General features: G+C 42.9%; 1 protein-coding gene across 2 annotated transcripts in view; it reads right to left on the bottom strand.

The window, feature by feature from the left end:
- Window positions 1–2,508: 2,508 nt before the first annotated feature.
- MED13L (mediator complex subunit 13L) overlaps window positions 2,509–21,128 on the bottom strand; it is a 208,159-nt gene continuing 189,539 nt past the window's right edge. For both annotated transcript variants that reach the window (XM_081123215.1, XM_081123214.1), the window contains exons 21-31: window positions 20,392–20,818; window positions 19,696–19,915; window positions 18,401–18,589; window positions 15,124–15,347; window positions 14,800–14,942; window positions 11,812–11,970; window positions 10,360–10,536; window positions 8,911–9,068; window positions 7,651–7,812; window positions 5,566–5,678; window positions 2,509–4,580 (exon numbers count right to left, since the gene is read on the bottom strand). In XM_081123215.1, the coding sequence (XP_080979341.1) occupies window positions 4,448–4,580; window positions 5,566–5,678; window positions 7,651–7,812; window positions 8,911–9,068; window positions 10,360–10,536; window positions 11,812–11,970; window positions 14,800–14,942; window positions 15,124–15,347; window positions 18,401–18,589; window positions 19,696–19,915; window positions 20,392–20,818 (2,105 nt within the window). In that variant the 3' untranslated portion in view covers window positions 2,509–4,447. The remainder of the gene's footprint in view (window positions 4,581–5,565; window positions 5,679–7,650; window positions 7,813–8,910; window positions 9,069–10,359; window positions 10,537–11,811; window positions 11,971–14,799; window positions 14,943–15,123; window positions 15,348–18,400; window positions 18,590–19,695; window positions 19,916–20,391; window positions 20,819–21,128) is intronic.

The raw sequence follows: 21,128 nt of genomic DNA, 5'->3' as shown, positions 1-21,128 counted from the left end.
AAACCCGACCCGAGGATTTCAGGGAAGTGCCGAGGGACTGGTCGATCTGGTTCCGGGCGAGCAGGGCGCCCAGGGCCGTCGCACAGCCGTATAATTACCTGGCACGATGGAATATTCTAATGGTGTCTCATTAGGACTAATGACATGAAATAATTACTGTTAAAGTGACCTTCCTGTCGAGGGGATATAAGCAATCGCAGCGTTTAACACCAAGATAACACGGTAATAGGCTGAAACGCGCCTTGATGGGGTTTGGCACGTGGCGACCCAAAGGTGAAGCTTTATAATGAGCGGCTCGTGTGGGGTAAGCGACAGGCACCGACGACTGTTTCCAGGCCGTGGCCCATCCGGGCAGCACGCCCTTCGTAAGCAGCCTGCTTTTAAACACTTCTCCTGACCAAGTGCACTTGCTATGAAGACTTTCCGGGCTCCTCGATACCAGTGGAAGCGATTCCCCGGCCCCACGGCTTCGGGAGTAGCAGGGACGGAAGACAGCACTGGCCTGTCGGAGGGGACAGCTCGGGTTCCGTGGAATCGGAGCTAAGGGCAGATGGCCGGAAGCCGCAGGTGGCTCCTGGGCGCCAAGAAAGACTTACATCCACCTACTTTGCAAAGCGTTTAGATGCGTTCCACAAATAACCGTCCCCACCTCGGAGAGATGGAGCGACTGTTGCCACTGGGCACAGCTAGGGGCGGCTGTGAAAACAAACCCCGCGTGTGAACAGAACCAGCACCCAGATTGTTGGATAAAGGTCTACCCAGTGGATGAGCGAAGCGTCCAACTCAGGAACGGGTGTGAAAAGCCACCACCCGATTCTGATTTCTAATCAGAGCACTGACCTGACGGCACAGGACCTGGGAAATGTGTCAAAACTCTTTAATAATGTACCAAGCCGTCAACGATGCGCTTGGCAAGCAGCGGCGCAGCGGAGTGGCGCCCGGTGAGACCACCAGCATCATCTTTGAGCTGGAGACGCAGCCCGACTGCTCAGCCTTCTTCCCGGTACCGCGACAGCAGGGACACGGCTTTGTGGTTCGCAAAGCATTTCTCAGGGAAACGCCTCCGTCTTCGTTTGCAGACCAGGCCGAGGCTGAGGCGGCGCAGCGGTTTGTCTCTAGTGAGAACAGCGAGGTTTCTAAGCAGGCGGAGAAAGGTCAAGAGCAAAGCCGTCTGACTTACTCTGACTGCACTTTGCCCGCTCGCCCGTCCCGCGCTCGCCGTTCCCACGCGACTCTGCCCCTGCAGCGCAGCGCTTCCCCCTCACGGACTCAGAGGAGACAAGGCAGGGGGCCGCCAGCACCCTGCTCGCGTGCGGTGCCAGACGGCACGTGGCCGTCACCAGCCTGTGGACGGGGGAACCGTGAAAGGGAGACGCGCCTGTTATTTCTAAGGAACAGCAAGAGGAGACCGGCCGGGACTGTCGAGAGAAAGGAAGAATCACAGACCTGTCGTTAGTGTGAGGACTGCCCACGATCTCAGCGCTGGGAGACACGTGCGACGGGACCTGCTCCAAACAGCTGACGAGCTAGACATCAGGGCCCTATTCATGGGGGGGGCCTAAACTTCTAGAAGTGCACCTGTCCCTGGAGGAGGAACCCGGTTGGGAACAGCCTTGGGCGGGCGATGAGGGGCAGTGACATTCCACGTCCACTCTGCTCCGGGGGGAGAGCCTGGCCCCCCACGGGCCGCTCAATCCATCAGACGGACACCGCTGGGGCTGGGGCAGGTGTTGGTCGTTTTATTAAAGGCAGACGGGAGGGGGAAAAAAGCCACTCGAAGTTTCAGTAATTCAATAATTTATTCCTCTAAAAAAGTGTGTAAAAGTATATAGCTCTCATTCACAAGGTATATATGAATGACATTTAAAATGGAGGCCTTTTAGTATTGTTTCTTTTATCAAAGTCTTTTAGTGTACTGTACCAGCGCTATACTGCAGTTTGTTTTTTTAATGAACTTCACATATTTTTGTATTCTTTCAAATTGTTTGCTATATATAAAAGAAGCTCACTGCAAAATGCTTGAAGGAAAAAAAGAAACAAAAGAAATTCAGAACTTCCCAGAAATGTACAGCTTTTACATTTAAAAAAGGTTCTGAGATATACATACAGGCATGCTGGACGACCCCCCCCCCACCCCAGTTCCCCTTTTAGTTCAAACCATGGTAAGAGTTCTGATTTCTGTAGGATTTCCAAAATTAAAAATTAAAAAAAAAAATAAAATAACTTCTCACTCTGTAGCAAATCCAGGGCTTGTACATTTCAGATTAATTCAGTAAAAAACTCACAAGTAAAATAATGCATATTTAAGGGAAATATAATACAGACTTTTTCACACAGAAGTACATAATAAGATTTTTTAAAATCTATTGCCATTCATTTATTTTTGCACAAAAACGTATAAATATGTCACCAGCTTTTAACTTAAAAAACTTAAATAAAAGACACCAGATGAAATCTACCCTTTGCTGCCTTTTTTTAAATTTTTTTATTTTTGTAGGGCTTTTTTGCTTTTTGTGTTTTTTTTTCTTTTTTTTCTGTTTTTTTTTTTTTTTTTGCTTAGAATTGGATTTCTAGGGAAGAAAAGCCCCTGCATTAAAAACAGCCCATTAAAAAAAAAAATTCAAAGTTCTGATGAATTCTGGAAAAAAAAATCAACCCCAAAGTGGTAAAAGATTACAAATATCTACTTTACAATTTGTCTTCTCACCAAGATAATTTTATACAAGTTTACAATCTTCATCATCTTATGCTCTTCAAAAGGCCTTGAGAATTTTTCCTTTCTGATTAAGAAAAAATAGCACTGCAATATTTTTAGTCAATTTTACACTGTACACATTAGATACAAATGGTTTTGATATAGCAGATTTTTTTAACCTATACATTGCGAAAGTCCCCCCCCCCTCCGGTGGAACAGAGAACAGAATGACCCATTTACAAGTTATTTCTCTGCCTTCGCATTCCCACCACACCACTTTTTTTAATATAATGTTTTAAACGTTAGATTATTTCAAGAAAAATACTTTTACAAAATCCTATCACTATTACATTTCCTTTCTGTTAATAACCAGGACATGGCAGTCTCTTGGAAGAACGTTCGGAATCTGCACGGTTCTCTGCAGACGCCAGGAGCCCCGCAGCCAGGCGAGAGCTCACGGGCCACCCCCCCACCCCCCAACAGCACACCACCAGTGAGGGCCGAACCGAGTCCTACAGACAACCCTTTCGGCCTGGAAGGAGCCATAAAATGCTTCAATTAGCCACCAATGCTTTAAAAAGGCATTTTTTAAAAAGTCCCACCATGAAGGCTCAACTTCAAGTACTAATTTAATGGTTAAGTTGTAATATTTCTTTGAAATAATATTCCTATGGTCCAGAAAAAATTCACCATATTTATAACTGATTTTGTGAGCAAACACTTTTGATTGTAATATGTACATGAGTCCCCTTTGATCTAACGAGAGGAGAGGCCTGGCTTTCAATAAGAATTCACTAGAAAATGTGTCTCTACTGTGGCTGTATAAAACTGATGAAGGTGGGGCCTCCATGGTTCTGGGCCGAGCGCGACTGCCTCCCGTATAAAAATGTCACCCTTCATGAAACGCTGGCCACTTTAATAAGGAACACAGCAGAATGTTTACCCAGTTTGTTCTTAGCAAAACCTACTGCTGGGTGGTCTGAAAGATGTTACGTTTTAGGCATGATCTCCCCAATTTGTTTTCACTCCGTTTCCGGCTCCTAGGACAGAGGTATGTAGTCAAAGAACCCTGTGCTGGGTCTGAGTTGGGTTTCAGCTACTGTACCTGGTCCTCGCAAATTAAAAAAAAAATTAAAAGAAAGTCACAAAAACCCTAGGACAACAACTTAAAATAAATAAACAAAATAAAGATGTCTCCAGACGTTTTGTATCTACACACAGGTATGAAGTCAGCCAACGCACTCACGCCCATCGACGGGTACACTAGGGAGAAAAGCTCACTGTGGAATCATGTACTTGAGCTGGTTCTTATTTTGAAAAAGTCCTAGAATATGGAGTTCAGGTCACCCGCAGGCCATACACCAGTAACTAGAGGATTTCATCCAAAGGGCTAAACTGCCCTTCTTTTAAAAGAGACTGAAAACACAGACTCTTGTGCAAAAGGACACTGTTTCTTCTGTTTCTCTCCTAAAACCAACACCAACCAAAACTCCCCGTGACCCAGGGGTCTGGGTGCATGCACCACACACTGGTGTCAGTCACTGCTGTGGAGGCTCCAGGTCCATGAAGAAGTGTCAGCGAGTCACTGTGATGAACACTGCAGAAACAACATGTGCCTGCGGAGGAGGGGCCACAGTGCAGGACTGTGCAGTGGTCTCAGGGAAAGGACTGGGCATCTGCAGAGTGTGGCAGGCTCCAGACTGAGGCTGCAGGGAAAAGGAACTGAGCCAGAGAGAGCAAGTGCTTTTCCAGTTAGAGCGTATTCATGATGGCATTGTACAGCTGAGTGAGCACCACAAAGTGGACGGGAAGGCAGGAGGTGCGGTCCTGGGTGGCCGGATTGCACGTGAGCCACGACAGAGCGTTGTACTGCTCCAAAACAAACCTGCAGAGAGAGCAGCGGGTCGGGCGTAGGCACGACAGGTGAGGGACTGCAGACCCTAACATTCCAGGCGCTGCAGCAAGAGGCCTGACACCTTCCTCAGCTTGCCCCAGGCTCTCCCCCGTTCCTTCCTCTCACGATCCACCTTCCTTCTAGACCCACCGTCTGAGATGCAGCCACTGGCCCCGTGTGAATTCATATATGCTGTAAGTGTAAAACGGGCCCTGGATTGCAAAGACTCAGTATTTTAAAAACATGTAAAATAGTTCCTGAATATTTTTACATTGACTATTGTTGAAATATTTTGGATATATCTGATGTTACTCTGATATATTTTTTATATAATTGGTGAATTTACCACTAAAGTTAACTTCACTAATTTATTTTTGTTATTTACTGTGGCTGCTAGGAAAGCTTTAATGAGACAAGTGGCCCCCTTCACATCTCCAATGAACAGAGCTGCTCTGAGGCCAGGGAGGCCAAAACCCCACTGAGCAGGTCCCTGCTGAACTGTGATTCCCAAATCATTCAGGAGTCAGGAAACATTAGAAAAAGCTTGTATATTTTCTCAAGGTACAAGAAGAATGCTTATGGTCTCCTAAAATTCCATACACTTCTGGGAGGTATTGCCCAACTATGGAATTTGCATTGTAGTTAATTTCATTTATAAAATCGGTGTGAGAGAGGGTAAAAGATGTTTGAGTTCCAGACTGTCTTCTAATTACCCACCCCTAATTCTGATACTTTCATTACCACGAATGCCTCCTCTATGCAGGAAGCAAGCCAGCAGTGCTTGCATGTGACTAAGTTAACCAAGCCCACCCGTCTGCCCCATGCACACAGGGGCCTGGCTGACTGGTAACCAGTGCTGCCCTGCACAAGGCAGCATCTCTCCCATGAAGGCCACTTCAACTAAAACACTTGGGAAACAAGAGCAACGGAAAACAATCTCCAATGGTGCTGCTACGCCGCCAGGGTAGGAACCTACCTCAGAACATCAGATGTGGTTTTGGAGTCGAGAGGATGTGGCACCCGCTGAGAACTCCGGGCAGGGAGAAGCTCGTCCGTCTGTGCTACAGAGATGTGGTGATGCAGGGATGCCTGCGGAGGGACAGAGACAGTTACCTGCCTGGTCTAGTCGGCTACGGGGCAGAGAAAGGCCCAGCCCACGTCTGCCTGAAGCAGGTGCTCTTAAGGTCCTTAGAGGTCTGTGAATTTTAAGCTGCTCAGTAACCCCAATGTGATCGTACATAACCTCATATCCTAAATTTGGGAAAAAAGAAAGCTGTCATCGTCAATGATTAAATAACGTGCCCTGCAGGTCTTAATCTGCAGAAGGCCCCACAATGTGGATACGGCTCACTGTTCTTGTGTATTTTTGTATCCTGATTCCACGGCTCGATAGTTCTAGAGACTCAATTAGGCTCAGATTACTGGGGGGAGGGAGGGGAATATTTTATTACTGGTGCTGTACTGTTCTTATCACATCATATCACATCACAAGGCTCGATGTCTGCTGTCCCTCTGACTATAACTGATACCTGGGTTTAGTCAGTAGGTACCAGCATGCTCCATCCACTACAAAGTTCCCTATCAACTTCTAACTGAAAGGTTTTAACATAGTTTGATTTATTAAATACCTAAGAAATATAATACATAAAGGAGAGGAAATACAAATGCTGGGTTCTTTCTCTTTATTTTTTAATTTTTAGATTAACTAGCAGCTTCAATAGGTGACAGATAAATGTTTTGTTTTTCAGCACAATTATGAACCCAAGGATTTATTTCAATCTATATGCTACCATCATTTTTGTGTTTTTTTGATGACCAAGTGGCACCACCTTGGGCAATGGAAACCCCTCCTCATTGGGTACTTGGTCCTTTGATGGGACTCTAAAAATCTTAGGTAACTTTCTTGCTTTTAAGTATGACAAGATGTCCCAGGTTCATCTTAAATAATTCTTACTTTGAACCTGGAATCAGTCATTTCTTCAGAGAATTCTGGTTCTTTTGAATGATAAATGGTATTTAGGAACCACGATCGTGGCAACAGAGGTATTTATTGCTCCTAAGTTGCCATTGTTCCTAAGCCTCTTCAGTAGACAGAGTTAAAATATGTATATACAATTTTAGAGAGGAAGCAATAAATCTAGGTTCATACTGATAATTCTAATTCAAAAATAAAAATTACATGAAATTTTATGTAACCTCTTTAATTTCATAATAGTATGTTTAAGTCATTAGGAAAAGAAAATTCTTCAATTATTTTTGGTTTTAACATTCCAAATGCGTGTGTCTGTGTGTGTGTGTGTGTCTGTCCTGGACATTACTGCACAGTAATCTATACTCCACAGGTAATAATATAAAAATACTTCTCATTTTGATATGGACGAATAATACTCCACTATGATAATTTATTCAACCAGCCCCCTACTAGTGGATATTTCAGCTGTTTCTAATCTTTTACATATGTCATTTTTTGTTTTTGCCAAAGTTTCTTTTGACTATATTTCTAGAGTTGGGACTCGGCATCAAAAGGGAAATGTGTAGGTTGTAGAACCTGGCTTCTCCCACAGCCCTCCCAACAGACACACGTTGTCAAACCTTTGGCTTTTTGCCAGTCTATGGATGGATTTCTTTCCAGTTTCCTTTGCCCAAACTAGAAGTGGGATTTCTTTTGTATTTAACCCTTAATGTGGATTAAGTTTCCAAGAAATACACAGGAAGGAGCAAGTGTAAATGTGGAGTTTTTAGCTGACTTGTGTCCCACTCGGATGAAGAATGCTGACGGCCCATGGCAAGGGAGGAAGAGGGCAGCTAGAGGCTAACCTCACTAACAGCAGTGCGTGACCCGGAAGAAACCACTAAAAAGAACCGTGTGTCCATCCTAGATGCGCCCTTCCGGCGCCAAAAAGTCTCTTCCTTGGGTTACTGCGATCATTTCTTTGTGACATGGTTTTGAGTTCCTCTCCTAAATAAGACTATGGTACAGAAATTTCTAAGCAGAACTGAACTTAAGTGTAAGTCACTCATCCCCCCTCCCCTGAAACGTCAAACACAATACCAAACCAACCTTTAGGAAGAGGGGACACTGGTTCTGAGCCTGAGGACATGATGACCAAAACCACTGGGGGAGATTCTCAGCTTTGGCAGTTGATACAAAATACCCAAGGGCCAGAGGCTGCTGCTTCAGCTCCTCCGGCGCTTCTCGCGAAAGAAGACGCTCACCCTGGCTCTACGGAACAAGTCCCAGAAGCACGGTCACCAAACCAAACTTTTAACAAAATCAATTTTTAAAAAACCCACAGATATAATTGACATAAAAAATTGTATTAGCTTCAGGTGTACAATGAAATAATTCATATTTGTATACATTGCAAAGCGATCAATCACACAGTGTGTCCAGTTAACATCCATCGCCACACATAGTTACAAAATTTTTTCTTGTGATGAGAACTTTCCAGATCTACTCTCTCAGCAGCTTTCAAATAATGTAGCCCTATCATTACGTATATTTATACTTATTATTGTTTATACTTGTCCAGGTTAATACATTAGACATACTGGTTTTTCTGAGTCTTAACCCCTCAGTCTCTTAACTTTTAAATAAAAGTGCAATACAGTCATAAGGCCTGAATCCTCGAGCATTTAAACAAAGTTAGCATGAGTAACGGCAGTACCTTTACTCTTCAATCTTTTGTTAATGCACCTCCAATATCCCTAAGATGTTTAAAGATGAAACTAGTTGTAGACTCATTTTTTTCCCTTAATACTCTGGCATCAACCTGAACGTTTCTCCAAAGCCTGCCTCGTGTGGGCTCCTGCCCCTCCTGTGGGGCTGGCTGCAGAGACGACGGGCTGCTTTAAAAAGGCGCCGCAACGTGAAACAGCAGCCAGGTCCCTTTCAGAATAATTAACCGTCAGCAATGTGTTCCTCAATTGACAGTTTCTCTGCATTTAAATAAGCTGTTCAACTAGCCTCTGAAAAAAAACACTATTTTGGCAAAAATTAAAAAATAACTGGGAAGCAGCAAGTAACCAAAACTAATTTTTGCTAATAAAACAAGAATTGCACACAACCCTTGCAGCTTTAATAGGACTATTCCTTTGAAAAAACATATTTATCTGGAATAACAAAACATTTCTTTCCAATTCCTGCCTTTATTCAAAATGGAGCATCTACAGAGTCATTTTTCCATGCTACTTCCCTCATACTGGGGCCCAAGACCAACGAGATGAATGGTGCGTGTAGTGAGAAGATGGCTGCACTTCTTGAGGATTATTTCCCGAAGGCTGAGACTGTTTTCAACAGCCTACGTCACACTGTCCTTACCCGACTGTGCTGGAAGTGAGAGCCCACACCGATTCCAGAAGGAGAGCCTGGGGAGGGAACTGGGGAGGAGTTGGGGGAGGAATGGAGGTTCCCAGTCATTAATATGCCAATATCATTGTCCATGTCATCTGGGAATGGAAGGTCAACAAACATGTCATCTGGAGGAGAAGAGAAAAAAAAGCACAAAAATTTAAAAAATTATCCACATCCTAACTTAACCAATACACTCTTTTTGGGGGCTACGACTATTACAGGCAGGTGCTGTTAAATTAGTAAGAATTAATGTGTGTGCTGAGTGCAAGGAGCTGCAAATTCCTCTCCCCCCCCCATGTGCTCCTTATGAAATATTAACAGAATGAAGAACATAAAACTCCACACTCTGTATAGTTCCCAAAGGCACATAAAAAGATGGCAAAACAGCTACAGAAACAATTATTAAACAAATTTAAAAATTGATACCATCTAAGAAAACAGCAGACTCTACCTATGCAGCCATTTAGCATCTAAATCCCGGAGGGTGAACTAATGGGTGTTAACAGGTGTGAACCTGCCCTGAAACTGGAGGCCATTCCACAAGCAGATCAAAGTGCCACGTTTTCATTAAGAAATCCTCTCCTGTATTATAAACGTGAGGTACACACACGGCAGAAAATTTGGAAAGAAAAGTACAAAAGAGGAAAACCACCACCCGTGACTCAATCACCACGAACACCTGCCCTGTGGTTGTTTTCTCCCACTGTTATCCCACTGTGCCCCCTCTACAGGACGAACATGTATGCACAGACAGGACGAACATGTATGCACAGACAGGACGAACATGTATGCACAGACAGGACGAACATGTATGCACAGACAGGACGAACATGTATGCACAGACAGGACGAACATGTATGCACAGACAGCGTGGCGCCTTTGCCTCCCCCTTTAACAGGAGCAAATGCTGGTAGCTGGTAAAAATTCCTCTTAAAAAAAGCAAATAGCTGCATCATATTGCACATTTACAGTTTATAAATAGCCATGTCTTAATGCCTTAATACATTCAAACCAAAAAAACCTATTAAGAATAATCGAGTAAAAAGCTGTTTGGGAACAAACTAGATCCCCAGTGATTAGCTAATGGCAGGTGCCACCCTTACACTGCCCAGCAGACTTCATACATTTCAAGTCACGTTGAGGCATATTTATAAAAGAGCAGCACCCATGTACAGTACACTACCAAGCAGCTATTACTTTTTGCCTTTAATGAAAAACAAGAGAAAGTGAATTCCCCAAAAGAGGAAAGTATTTATTTGGTCTTGGTAACAGAGCAAATTAAATCTTCAAAACCAAACAGATCCTCTAAACTTTAAGCCCTCTTCCTACAGCCTGCAGTGGCTCCGTGACCCCACACTCCAGCTCTGTGTCTTGGGGAAGAAGCTGAACTCTAGGCACACACGGTCCCCCACTCACCATTGTTGGGGCTAAACCCATCCTCGTTGGGATAGTTGGCTGGAGCCACCTGGATAGTTGACGATGTTGGGAACACCAAGATATGTGTACAAGAAGCATCTTGAGGGGTGTTAAGCTGAGATGACTGCATGTTTAATGCAGTACTTCGTCCAAAAACAGAGCCCATTGTGACAGCATCTTTAAAAAAAAATGCATCAATTCCTTTAGTGCAGCAGTAAGCAACTCCAGAAATGATGTTTTTAAGAGGCCCTGAGCCGGAGAGACAGGCGTCTGACACGAGTGCCACACTGAACACACTGAGCCCAACTGTTTAAGTATCTTCAAGAAACTGACTCAGAGCACAGAGCTACAATAACCTAACCTTCACTTCATACTGGGAAGGTTAAGATAAAATTGGACTGAGTCTGCTAAATATGTTTTAATTACGTATATAAATATTTCCAAAAATAAATCTCCCACATTCCTTCCTCCTGTGGTTGCTCACAGTTTACAAAGTACTACTTTCCTAACTGACACAATTCTGTAGAAACGTACCATTCCACTAATAACTGCTACGACTAACCCCACTGAATGTTTACTACAGCCCACGCTCTGTGCTGAATTCTTTATTCCTGTTATCTCATTCAATCATCATGGCCACCTCGAGGTAGGACTCCTCATTTTGTGATCAGAAAAGAGCACAAAGAAATTGTGTAATCTGCCCAAATGGTGCAGGCAACAACTAATCTAAGATCTACCAAGCAGGCCAACACAGGCCATCTGTCTCTCACACCACAACACTGTTTACTTTTACAGGGAGTGTGTGGACAGGGTCTCCTATCTGATCAAAGAAATACATGGATGGTAAAAACTGTTTTAAAGGTATAAAATTGCTTTGTCATCAAATTATAAAATAGCTTAGTTGCTAATTTTTAAAAAATCCTGTGGCCACAGTGTTTTGGTTATCCACACACTGTACTCACTGAGAATTTACTGTGGTCCGGCCCTGTACTAAATGCTTCACCCCTATGTGCCTCCCCACTCACCCTCAGCTATATGAGAGACCCTAACTGTGCTCTCTCAAGGCTGCTTAGAGAGTCTGTCAAACATCTGTCTTCAAAAGGACACTGAAACATGTACCATGCTGCTGTCCACGTGAGTCATTTTTGGAGGGTGATCTTGATAACCTAACAACAAACTGGGGTCAGGCAATGGGAATTAGCCAAGACTCTAAGACTTCTCTATCATATCTGGAATGTGGGCTCTCTCTAAGCTATGGTCAACAAAGATAAGAAAATCACAAACTACTCCCCTTGCAAGAGACCAAATGGTTTTCATTTTTGAGCCCTAAGTACAGTTTTCTCTTATAAAAATAAAAAATAAAGATAAATTCTATGCTTGTCTGTGGACTTAGGTCTGAAAGGACAAACTGATGTGATGCCTCATTAAGGAAACTGACCAGGAGAGATTTACCTGGCATCACTACAAAGGACCCCTGGGGCTCCATGGCAACCAGGCAGGCACTAAGGATAGAAGGAGAGTCTGCGGCAGAGATTCCACACATCCGGCACATGTCCTTGAGCCGTTTACTGATTGTCTGTAGTGAACATTCTCCAAGGAGGATACTCCAATCTGAAACCAAGTATCACAGTTATACACAGTCTTTAGAAATTTGTATTGCTATGAGGTTTGAGTGTTTTACCAGTTTTGCCTGGTAAGTGAATTTTCAGGATTGGGCCCTGATGGGAATGTGGCTTTACACAGGTTCCCCTCCTTACTGCAAAGAACATGTTATTTGACCTTTATTACACTTCATTAACAAAGAAACAAAGGCCTACTATTGTGTGGACTGCAGTCATGTCTGAAATGACCTGAGAGCCAGCACAGACCCAGGTAGATTTACACACTGAGATGCTCTTTGGTGATGCCGCCAGTCTGTTTTAACCTTTCCCCGCCTCAGGATCTGGTTCTCTCCCAGCCCCTATCAGCACTTTTCCTCGCGGGAGAGTACCACTGGCAAACCTATTTTGTTTACGGCTTGCTGTAGACTGGCTGTTTCCATGACAGGCAAGCAGCAGCAGAACCAAAGGGACTCTTCTTAAGAAGCCCAAAAGCACTGGTAAACAACAGGGGTGAGGCAAGTGCTCCAAACGAAGCCACGATAATTATGCAGATTAAAAAGTTGGCACAAATTTTCTTCCTAGTATTTGTTTATTGCCCCCAAACAAAGGCATATGTCCACTCAGAGAGCTGCTGTGGGCTGTGAACTCCGGCAACTGACCCCAACGCCCGTGAAGCATGTCACTCCTGCCACAGCGCAGTGTCACGCCCCATCCCACTGAGGAAACGCTGCTCCTGCGGCTTCTCTAGTCCTGTGTGTTTCAAACAAACAGTTCTCCCCTTCAAGGGGAGGTGAAGGGAGACATTTTTTCATATTGCATATTCCCGATGAACCGCAAACTGAAGTGGCTGAAATGAAAAGTGGCCAGGGACACCAAGGTGTTTTGAAAAACCACAGAAAAACCAAGTAGATGTGAGTTTTGTACTTAAAATCAAAGGAGGAGGAAAAGGCAGCGTACATGTCTTTATCACCAACACCCTGGTGATAAAGAGCAGAACTTCCCAGAGCTGACTGAGACCTGCAGCTTGGGTCCCATCCTGTCTCATAGGAATGCAATGCACAGGCCTTGGAGCCCAGAAGGAAGACACCGTAGGTCAGTAAACCGGTTTCCTGACACTAGTCTCTGCTCAGTGTTTCCATCCCTTGAAAGTACATTTTCTCCCAATCTTCTGACAGGAGTCACACTTACACTCTTCCCCTCGAACAGAGAAGAGGGGCGTGCCCCTTCCTGCTAATAAATCATACGAGGGAAGGCAATGGCCTTAACAGTTTCCCAAAACACCAAGCAGCTGGACTACTGGACTACGAGGCTGCGTTTTGATCCCCTCCTCTTTTCTATTGTATTCTAGCTTTTCCCAAGGGTTAAGAGCAGCTCAACCCCTTAAGAAAGAAGGCTGACTAAAAGGCACACTTGGAGGGAAGATAGGAATTCTGACGGAAATGAAATGACGAACCCCTTAATACCTAGACCCCCAGACTACTGATATCAGATTCATTATATGTATGATAGTTCTAAAAAATGAAAAGGGTAATATTTTCTATTGGTCTACAATATACTTTATTACTAGAAAAAATGTTATGCACAATAGATTCCTAAGAGTACACTTAATACATATTATGTAATATTTGTGTAACTGCTGTTACACCTGATAATTAACTCACTCATGCACTTGCTACAATGCAAGTTATATCTGTATCAAAGATTTTCTTTCAGGGGTTCCACAAATACTTGATATAAATTTCATGTAAAAATTGTATGTGCACCATAATACAAGGGTCAGCAGCAGACTATGGGCCCAATGCCAAATAAGTTTGATTAGAACACAGCCACACCCATTCACTAAGGTGTTGTCTATGGCTGCTTTGAAGTTACAGTGGCAGTGCTGAGTAGCTGTAACAATGACCAGTTAGCTTGCAAAATCAAAAATATTCACTATCTTGCCCTTTATAAAGAAAGTTCGCTTATTCTGCTCTAAAGTATTTGTAAGCACAAAACCACAAGTTTTGTTTTTGTTCAGACCTTAGAAAATTTCTCCCATCCTATGCATATAATTAACTTTTATAAATGTGTCATTAATTAATAAGGCTTTTAAAAGAAAAGCTAGGCTTTTAAAACTGTACAAGCAGCTACACTAGTTAGTAAATGAGCAAGCTGGGCCTAAGGCTGGCAAGGCAAGGCAGCCGCCGGTGGTCAGCTGTGTCATGTTAGTGACTTTCAGTGCTCTGTGACTGACTGTTGTATTTACAAGAAATATAAGCAGTTGGTAGATATATCTGGGGATTCAACTTAAAAAAAAATCTGCTCTCTTCAGCTTCCTGACTGAAGAATATCAGACAGTGGTCACGTGAATAACGACAGTTCCAACTACTAGTCCTTGTAAATCAGGATTATCTTGGTATTGTGACACCAAAGCAAAACACTGAAATATGAAACTCATCACTGTTAACCACCGAAGCAAACGAACAGATGAAAGAAACCGAAGGCTGTTCTTATTTGACTTCTACTAGTGTCCACAATGTCTGACGTAGAATATTCAGGTTAAAACTGAGTCGTTCTTTTCTTTGACTCAATATATAAAAAACATTAGGAATTCTAATATACTGAGTCTCACTTCTATATTAATAAAACATTGTCCTTCTGTTTTATACATTGGGGTTCGCCATTTAAGATTTTCTTCAGGTAAGTGGTTTTGATGCCAACAAAAAGTTTAAACACCACTGGTTTCCTGTACATTTACTGTTACTACCATCTGTGCAATTTTCTCCCTCAGCTCAGTTAATGACATCAGCTCAGCCCTTCCCCTTTGTTTCTTGTGCATCCTACTTCGAGAATTTCTTACCTTTAAGCTCCCCGTGGCCAAGACGCCCAAGTCGCCCGATAACAACTCTCCAGGGTAGAGATGTCATTTGGACAATACCTATGCACCACTCCCATAACTTCTGCAGTCCAATTTTACGTGCAGATACTTTACTCCTCCGTGATCTAAAAAAGAAAAAATTGGGGAAAAGGTTCCCAAATGAATCAAAGTTATCACTTAGACAAAACCAAGAAAATGCCAAAGAACCCACCCACATGCATTTAGAGAGACAAATTAGAAAGATTTACATATCTAAGGAAAGGCACAGCATCAATTTACACCCACCACAAACACCAAGCTCCTCACCTGTTTGGTAAAGCAATATTTACAATACAGGTTTCTAGTAACTCCCCGTGGAGGTCAGTGCAGGAGGCCAAGAGCCAGCGCTGGTCGTGAGACAGACAATAGCCCACAAAGAGCACATTGTACTTCTGGCTCGCTTCGCCAAATGTCTCTCCCAGCTCTGTCTGCTTGTCTTTGATTGGGGCCAATATAAAAGGAGGGGAGTAAAGCTGGATTGGGCTGGGCCGCTACAATAAAAACAAAAATCAGTATCAACACAAAGCCACTGAACTTCATGCTTACAACAAAACCCCGAACAGCACTGAATGAAGCCGACAGGGAATGCTGCTGAAAGACTGCCACCCCCCAGCACTATATATACAAAGAGCAATGATAACACCGGTCACCAAAAGATTGTTTACATGATATAAGCTAGGGCACCCAACCAAGCCAATATTTCCTTGTTAAAAGAAATTACTATTTTAGAAAGTAAACTGGCCCAACTTCATCAGTCATTAGAAAAGTGGAAATTAAGACCACAATGAGACACCACTACACACCCACCAGAATGTCTGAAATAAAAAAGAAAACACCAAGCACTGCTCACAACATTAGTCACTTAGCTGCAAACAGAACCCAACCTAAATACCCATCAGCAGTAAGAGGAAGATCCGACCGTGACATAGCCCCACAATCAGAGTATCAAACAGCAAACACAATAAAAAGCTATCACCGAAAACAACAAACAGGACAAATCGCAACACTGAATAAACGCAGGCAGACACAAAAGATTATAAACTATATGATTCAATATATAAAGGAGTAAAAAAACAGACAAAACTATGTTGTTATAAGAAAGGATAGTGATTCCCACTGGACTGACGGGAAGGGACCAGAAAGGAGAGGTTTTCAGATGCTTGTTACATGGCATTTTTATTAGTGAAAATTCATCAGGCACTACACTTATGACGGAGTACTTCTCAGTTTGTATATTATATATAAGTGCGTGTATGTGATTTAAGAAACCAAAGCAGTAGCTGTTACCCAAGACAAACATTTTAGATAAACTGACAGAATTTGTCATCTTTGTTTACAGCAATTATACACTTTTCAATATTTAATAAACTACAGCAGGGGTCAGCCAACTTCTATGCTATGGTATGGATGAACCTCAAATATTATGCTAAATGAAAAAAAACCAGACATAAGAGATTATATATTGTGTGACTCCATCTACATAAAATGTCCAGGACAAGCAACCCATAGAGACAGAAAGTAGATTAGTGGTTGCCAGGAGCCGAGGGAAGGGCAAAACGAGGAATGATTGCTAATGGGTATAAAGTCTCTTTAGACAGTGATGACAGCTGCAAACTCTGTGAATAAATTAAAAATCACTGAACTAAACAATTTTTAAAAGGGTGAATTTTGTAATATGTGAATTATGTCTCAATAAATCTTTTTTTCTTTTTAAGAGTCCAGTCGAGGCTGCCTAGAAGTTTTGAAAATTCATCAGGCACTACACTGGAAACAACAGGTTAAATGTCAAATATCTGAGATGCCATTGGCAGCCTGTGATAAGTCACTAGGTAACACGTTCTGCTTTTGAGATGCTGCATGTTCTATGAAAAATAAAAGTGATACCAGTGATAGGATGTCTCCTAAAACTTGCATGATAAATACGAAAATGCAGCCTTTCTTATGTGAAAATGTGCTTGCATGGGACTGTGCCAATGCAGAGAATCAGACTTCCCGGAGGCAGGGGCCTGGTGGTGAGGTTCCCCGCCCCTGCACTCCCATCACCTGACGCTGGGCTTGGCGCACAGCAAACCCTGGGCACGTTTATGAATGAAAGTGCGGTACTCCAGCTGCAGGCTGAGGGAAAGGCAGCACTCGGTGATTCACCATCACCATGACTTCAATGCAAGTAACAATGCACAAACTAGAGTAACTATTCACAATATTTGGTTCTTTTGTTTTTAATAAAGTCAAGTGACTTATTTCTCTCTTCCTGTTTCAAAGTAAAAGGGAAAAAGCATGTATCTGCCACTTATTTCCATCTAAGCCTCACTTCGTCTCGTAAACTCCTGATGGTGTTCTGCCGGAACATCACCGTCTTTAAAGCGTCCAGCCGCGCCCTGGGTACCTTGATACAAGTAGTCGGCCTTCACTCTCCTCTATGACAGTGCAGAATTTATTGACTACCACTTGAACTTGTGATAACTTTTCACCAAAGCATAAGAAACGACTGCACCTGAACTGTGCAGCAACCACAGGAGCAAAAAGCTAAGTTTACGAAGAAAAGCAGTAACTCGTAATTCCTGAAGACAAAGTTAAGAAACAAGTAGAAACACACTGATTTTTTTTAATTTTAGAAAAGCTAATAGAGAAAATAAACTGCTCACAAAAGTGAGAAATTCAAACTCAAAAGAATAAACTAAAACTGCCCAATACAGAAATTTTACATAACCCAGAAAGAATGCAGGTTGTTAGCTAAGCGGCTTCCTCTCCTAGGGCCTGACGTGAACCAGGTTACAACAAATGCAGTATTACCTGCAGTTGCATCATTTTTCCACATCCAAGTTTTTACTTATAGAAGGGATAAGCATTTTGTAGAATTTTTAAAAAAAACCCATTTTCATTACTAACTGAAATCAGCAGTTTTGCTGGCTTTTATTAATGGGTAACCCTCCAGGCACTGAAGTTGTGGAGAATGACTTTTGAAGGCTCTGGACATTCTAAACGTTGCTCTGTGCATCAACCTTCAGAGTACGGTGATCAGTAAAACAAAAGAGGTGTACAACTTTGTTTAAAAGTTTGGCTTTGGTGTTTTAAAAGTGCCCGTGAAGTACGTATCTGTGGGAGGTGAGTGGACTAAGATGGACAGGAAAAGCACACACTTGTATACAGAAGCTCCAAGACAAGAGGGAAAGAAAGCAGCCCCCTGTAAGAATGTGCACCAGAAACTGAGGGGCCCTTGTGAAATAAACACCCACACAACTGCTGACCAAGAGAGAACTGGCAAAGGCAGAAGGTTAGTGATTGAAGACACAGGTTAGCTTCAAAAAAGAAAGAACAAGACGAATACAGGAAAGTAGAACACAAGTAAAAGTGATAAGCATATTGCTGCCATAGGGCCTACATCCAATAGTTCAGAGGAGCATCTACTATACTTTAACTTAAGGGTTAAAGAACCTTACCACTCTCAGATAAAGGAAGAGGGCAACCAAGCCACACACTCTCCTGGCTTGCATCTTTAGTATAAAGTCCTCTTTTTGCAAATCTCCTTCCTGCTACCACCTACCTCCGGGTTCTTGAGAGTCATCTCAATGCTGGCGGCAGGCCCAAACCCTGTGAGGGATTTAATGTGGATCTGTGTAGGCAGAGGTCGCCTGCACTGGCAGTACACTGAAAATGCCATGGACTTCAAGTATTGAATGTAGAAAACTTGTTCATCCTTCATTGTCTGCAGCATGGACTGGCAAGGCACAATCTACAGACACAAACACAAACAAAACCAGACACTGAGATCTAATATGCTAACAAGAAAGTTGAAAAGTGAAATGGCAGGAATTAACTTGAATGGGGAAGGAAACTTAAGTTGTAAAATATATGAATGCCAAACATAATATAATATTATATAACATAGTATTCCAAATGTACACCAGCAATTTAAGAAGAGGTGCCATTGTGTTGGTCAAGTTACACTGTCACCTGGAAATAACCCTGTTCCTGTTTTAGGGACAAATTATTAATGTGCTATTTCTATGCCCCCAAATTTAAACACTTGTTTTTTAATCGATTTCTCATTTATATATAGACATAGTGTGCATAGCATCTTTGGAATTATTGTCTCATCATTTGAGAGACAAACTTCAAAACAATAAAAAACTGTGAACAACCTACTCTGGTAACTAATTTTGATCTTTTAATTAAATAGCTTTAGTTAAAGTAACAGTTAAGACAAAACCCAAACAACCAAAGCATTGCTTTTGACCTATTAAATTACAGAATTAAAAACAATGATTATGCTGTCAAGCTGTCCAGGGTGTGGTGAAAATGGGCGTGCTCACTGATGCTGGGAGAAATGTAAGTAAGTGGAACCTTTTCGGAAAGGAATCTGGCGATGCTTATCAGAGTCTCTATCTAGGAATCTACTTTAAGAAATGACCTGAAACGTGAGAAAGAGATTATACATGAAGATGTTTGCTATGGCTTTATTTATACTAGTGAAACAGAGGAAGCGAGTTAAGTATCTAACTGCACACGCATGATTAAATGTGGAAGATATGCAGCCATTAAAAACGCTGCTTGTGAAAATTTTAAATAACGTGGAAAAGTATTCATGAATAACATTAAGTGCAAAAATACTATAAATTATGTTAAAAGTGGTGTGATCTCAACTGTGTAAACAAACATACAGAAAAAAAGGCTAGAAATACACCAAAATGGTAATAATGGCTGAATCAAAAAAGTACAATTGTGAATATTTTTCCTTTTATTTTTTTATGTACTTCCAATTATTTAAAAAATCATGAACTTGTATTTACTTTCATAAAAACAAGAACAAAGGTAGAACATAAACTTGCAGACACTCACCTGGAGAATGAAAGAATCCCTCATATGCTCGGGTAAGTTACCCAGCATCTCCGTGTAGCAGCGCATCAGACTCAACAGCCAGAAGTTCCCGGGGCTGGAGTCCTCCTCCGCGGTGTAGGTGAAGGGGTCCACCATATAGATGACAACAGCTGGAGGGTAGGCGTGGCTGTCTGCGGAGTCGGGCTCCGTGGGAATTCCTATTCTCTCCCTCTCAGTAACACTGCAGAGAAAGCCACTTATGAGACACAAAAATAAATATAAATTACATAAAAATAAAATCAATTCCAGAGCACACTGACTCCTTGGGCGATGATTACAGATTAAGTGTAACATCAACGTGCCACGTGACTGAGCAACGGCAAACCAAGCCAGTGCGCACCAGAAGACAGCAGCTCCCTCTGAATGGGAGATCTCTTTCTCAACTCTCCCTTCCCCTGTGGCTATAGTCTACAAAGACGGTTTATAATGCTATTATATCAACAGTGATAGCTTACTATTAAGCTAACAAGTTTAATAAGTAGATAAGTTAGGTTACAAGAAGCCTCAAATTTCTTAACACTGCAGCTACAGACCGACAGCTGCTGCTTCCTCTTGGGGAGAGGCAGAGAGGCACGTGACTGGGCTCAGGGGTCGAAGGGAGGGGGGTGTAGAAGGTGTACAAGAGCTGAAGCCACCACCTCGACCCCAGTGACGTACCTTTCCTGTCCGTCCTGCGAGGGCTGAGAGGAGCTCTGCCCAGGCTCAGTGTCTCCACCACAGCCTGTGCTCCCTTGCGTTCTGTCAGCAGAACCGGCCCCAGTGCTGGGGTTCTGCCCGCCAACACTACCACTGAACCCTGACGAAGAGGTAGTGCTTAGCTGGTTAACGGCGGGCGCAGGGGCAGACGACGAGACCGGTGGCACGGAGGAACCAGACGCGGAACTACTTGCTGCAGGGTTCGCAGAACTGCCATTAGAGGTGGTATTAAATGCACTGCCAGCGGAGGGAGCTGCTGATCCTGAATTTGAAGCTAAAGGCCCAGCATTCCCAGGAGGAGCTTGTCCCTGTGCTGCTGCTGGTGGGGTCTGGTATTTAGGTGGTATCAACAGGCTGCTATCGAGTTGCAGAGTGGCTAAATAAGGTGCTGAAAGAATATATGCAGAGAGGGGACTTAGTGAGGTTCTGCAGTGTTAGACAATCAGAACTTCAGAATGGTCCCCTTTTTTAAGATGATGCTTTCAGGCTGCAATACTCTGGTTATGACACCCAAAACACTATCTGACCACTTGGACACATGCTTATATAACCTGCAAACACAGACACGAGCATGGAACTGCTTATTATAAACACTGAAAAAGAACATTTGAAACATTTCCCTTTCAGGCGGATTCCATCCACCACCACTGAAAACTGGAGGCCAGGTGCATGCGCCATAGCCGTCGGGGCACATTATG

The sequence above is a fragment of the Miniopterus schreibersii genome, assembly GCF_964146895.1.
Source record: "Miniopterus schreibersii genome assembly, chromosome: 20".
Lineage (NCBI taxonomy): Eukaryota > Metazoa > Chordata > Mammalia > Chiroptera > Miniopteridae > Miniopterus > Miniopterus schreibersii.
The sequence above is the reverse complement of the archived record's forward strand: the minus strand, read 5'-3'. Positions and strand labels throughout refer to the sequence as shown.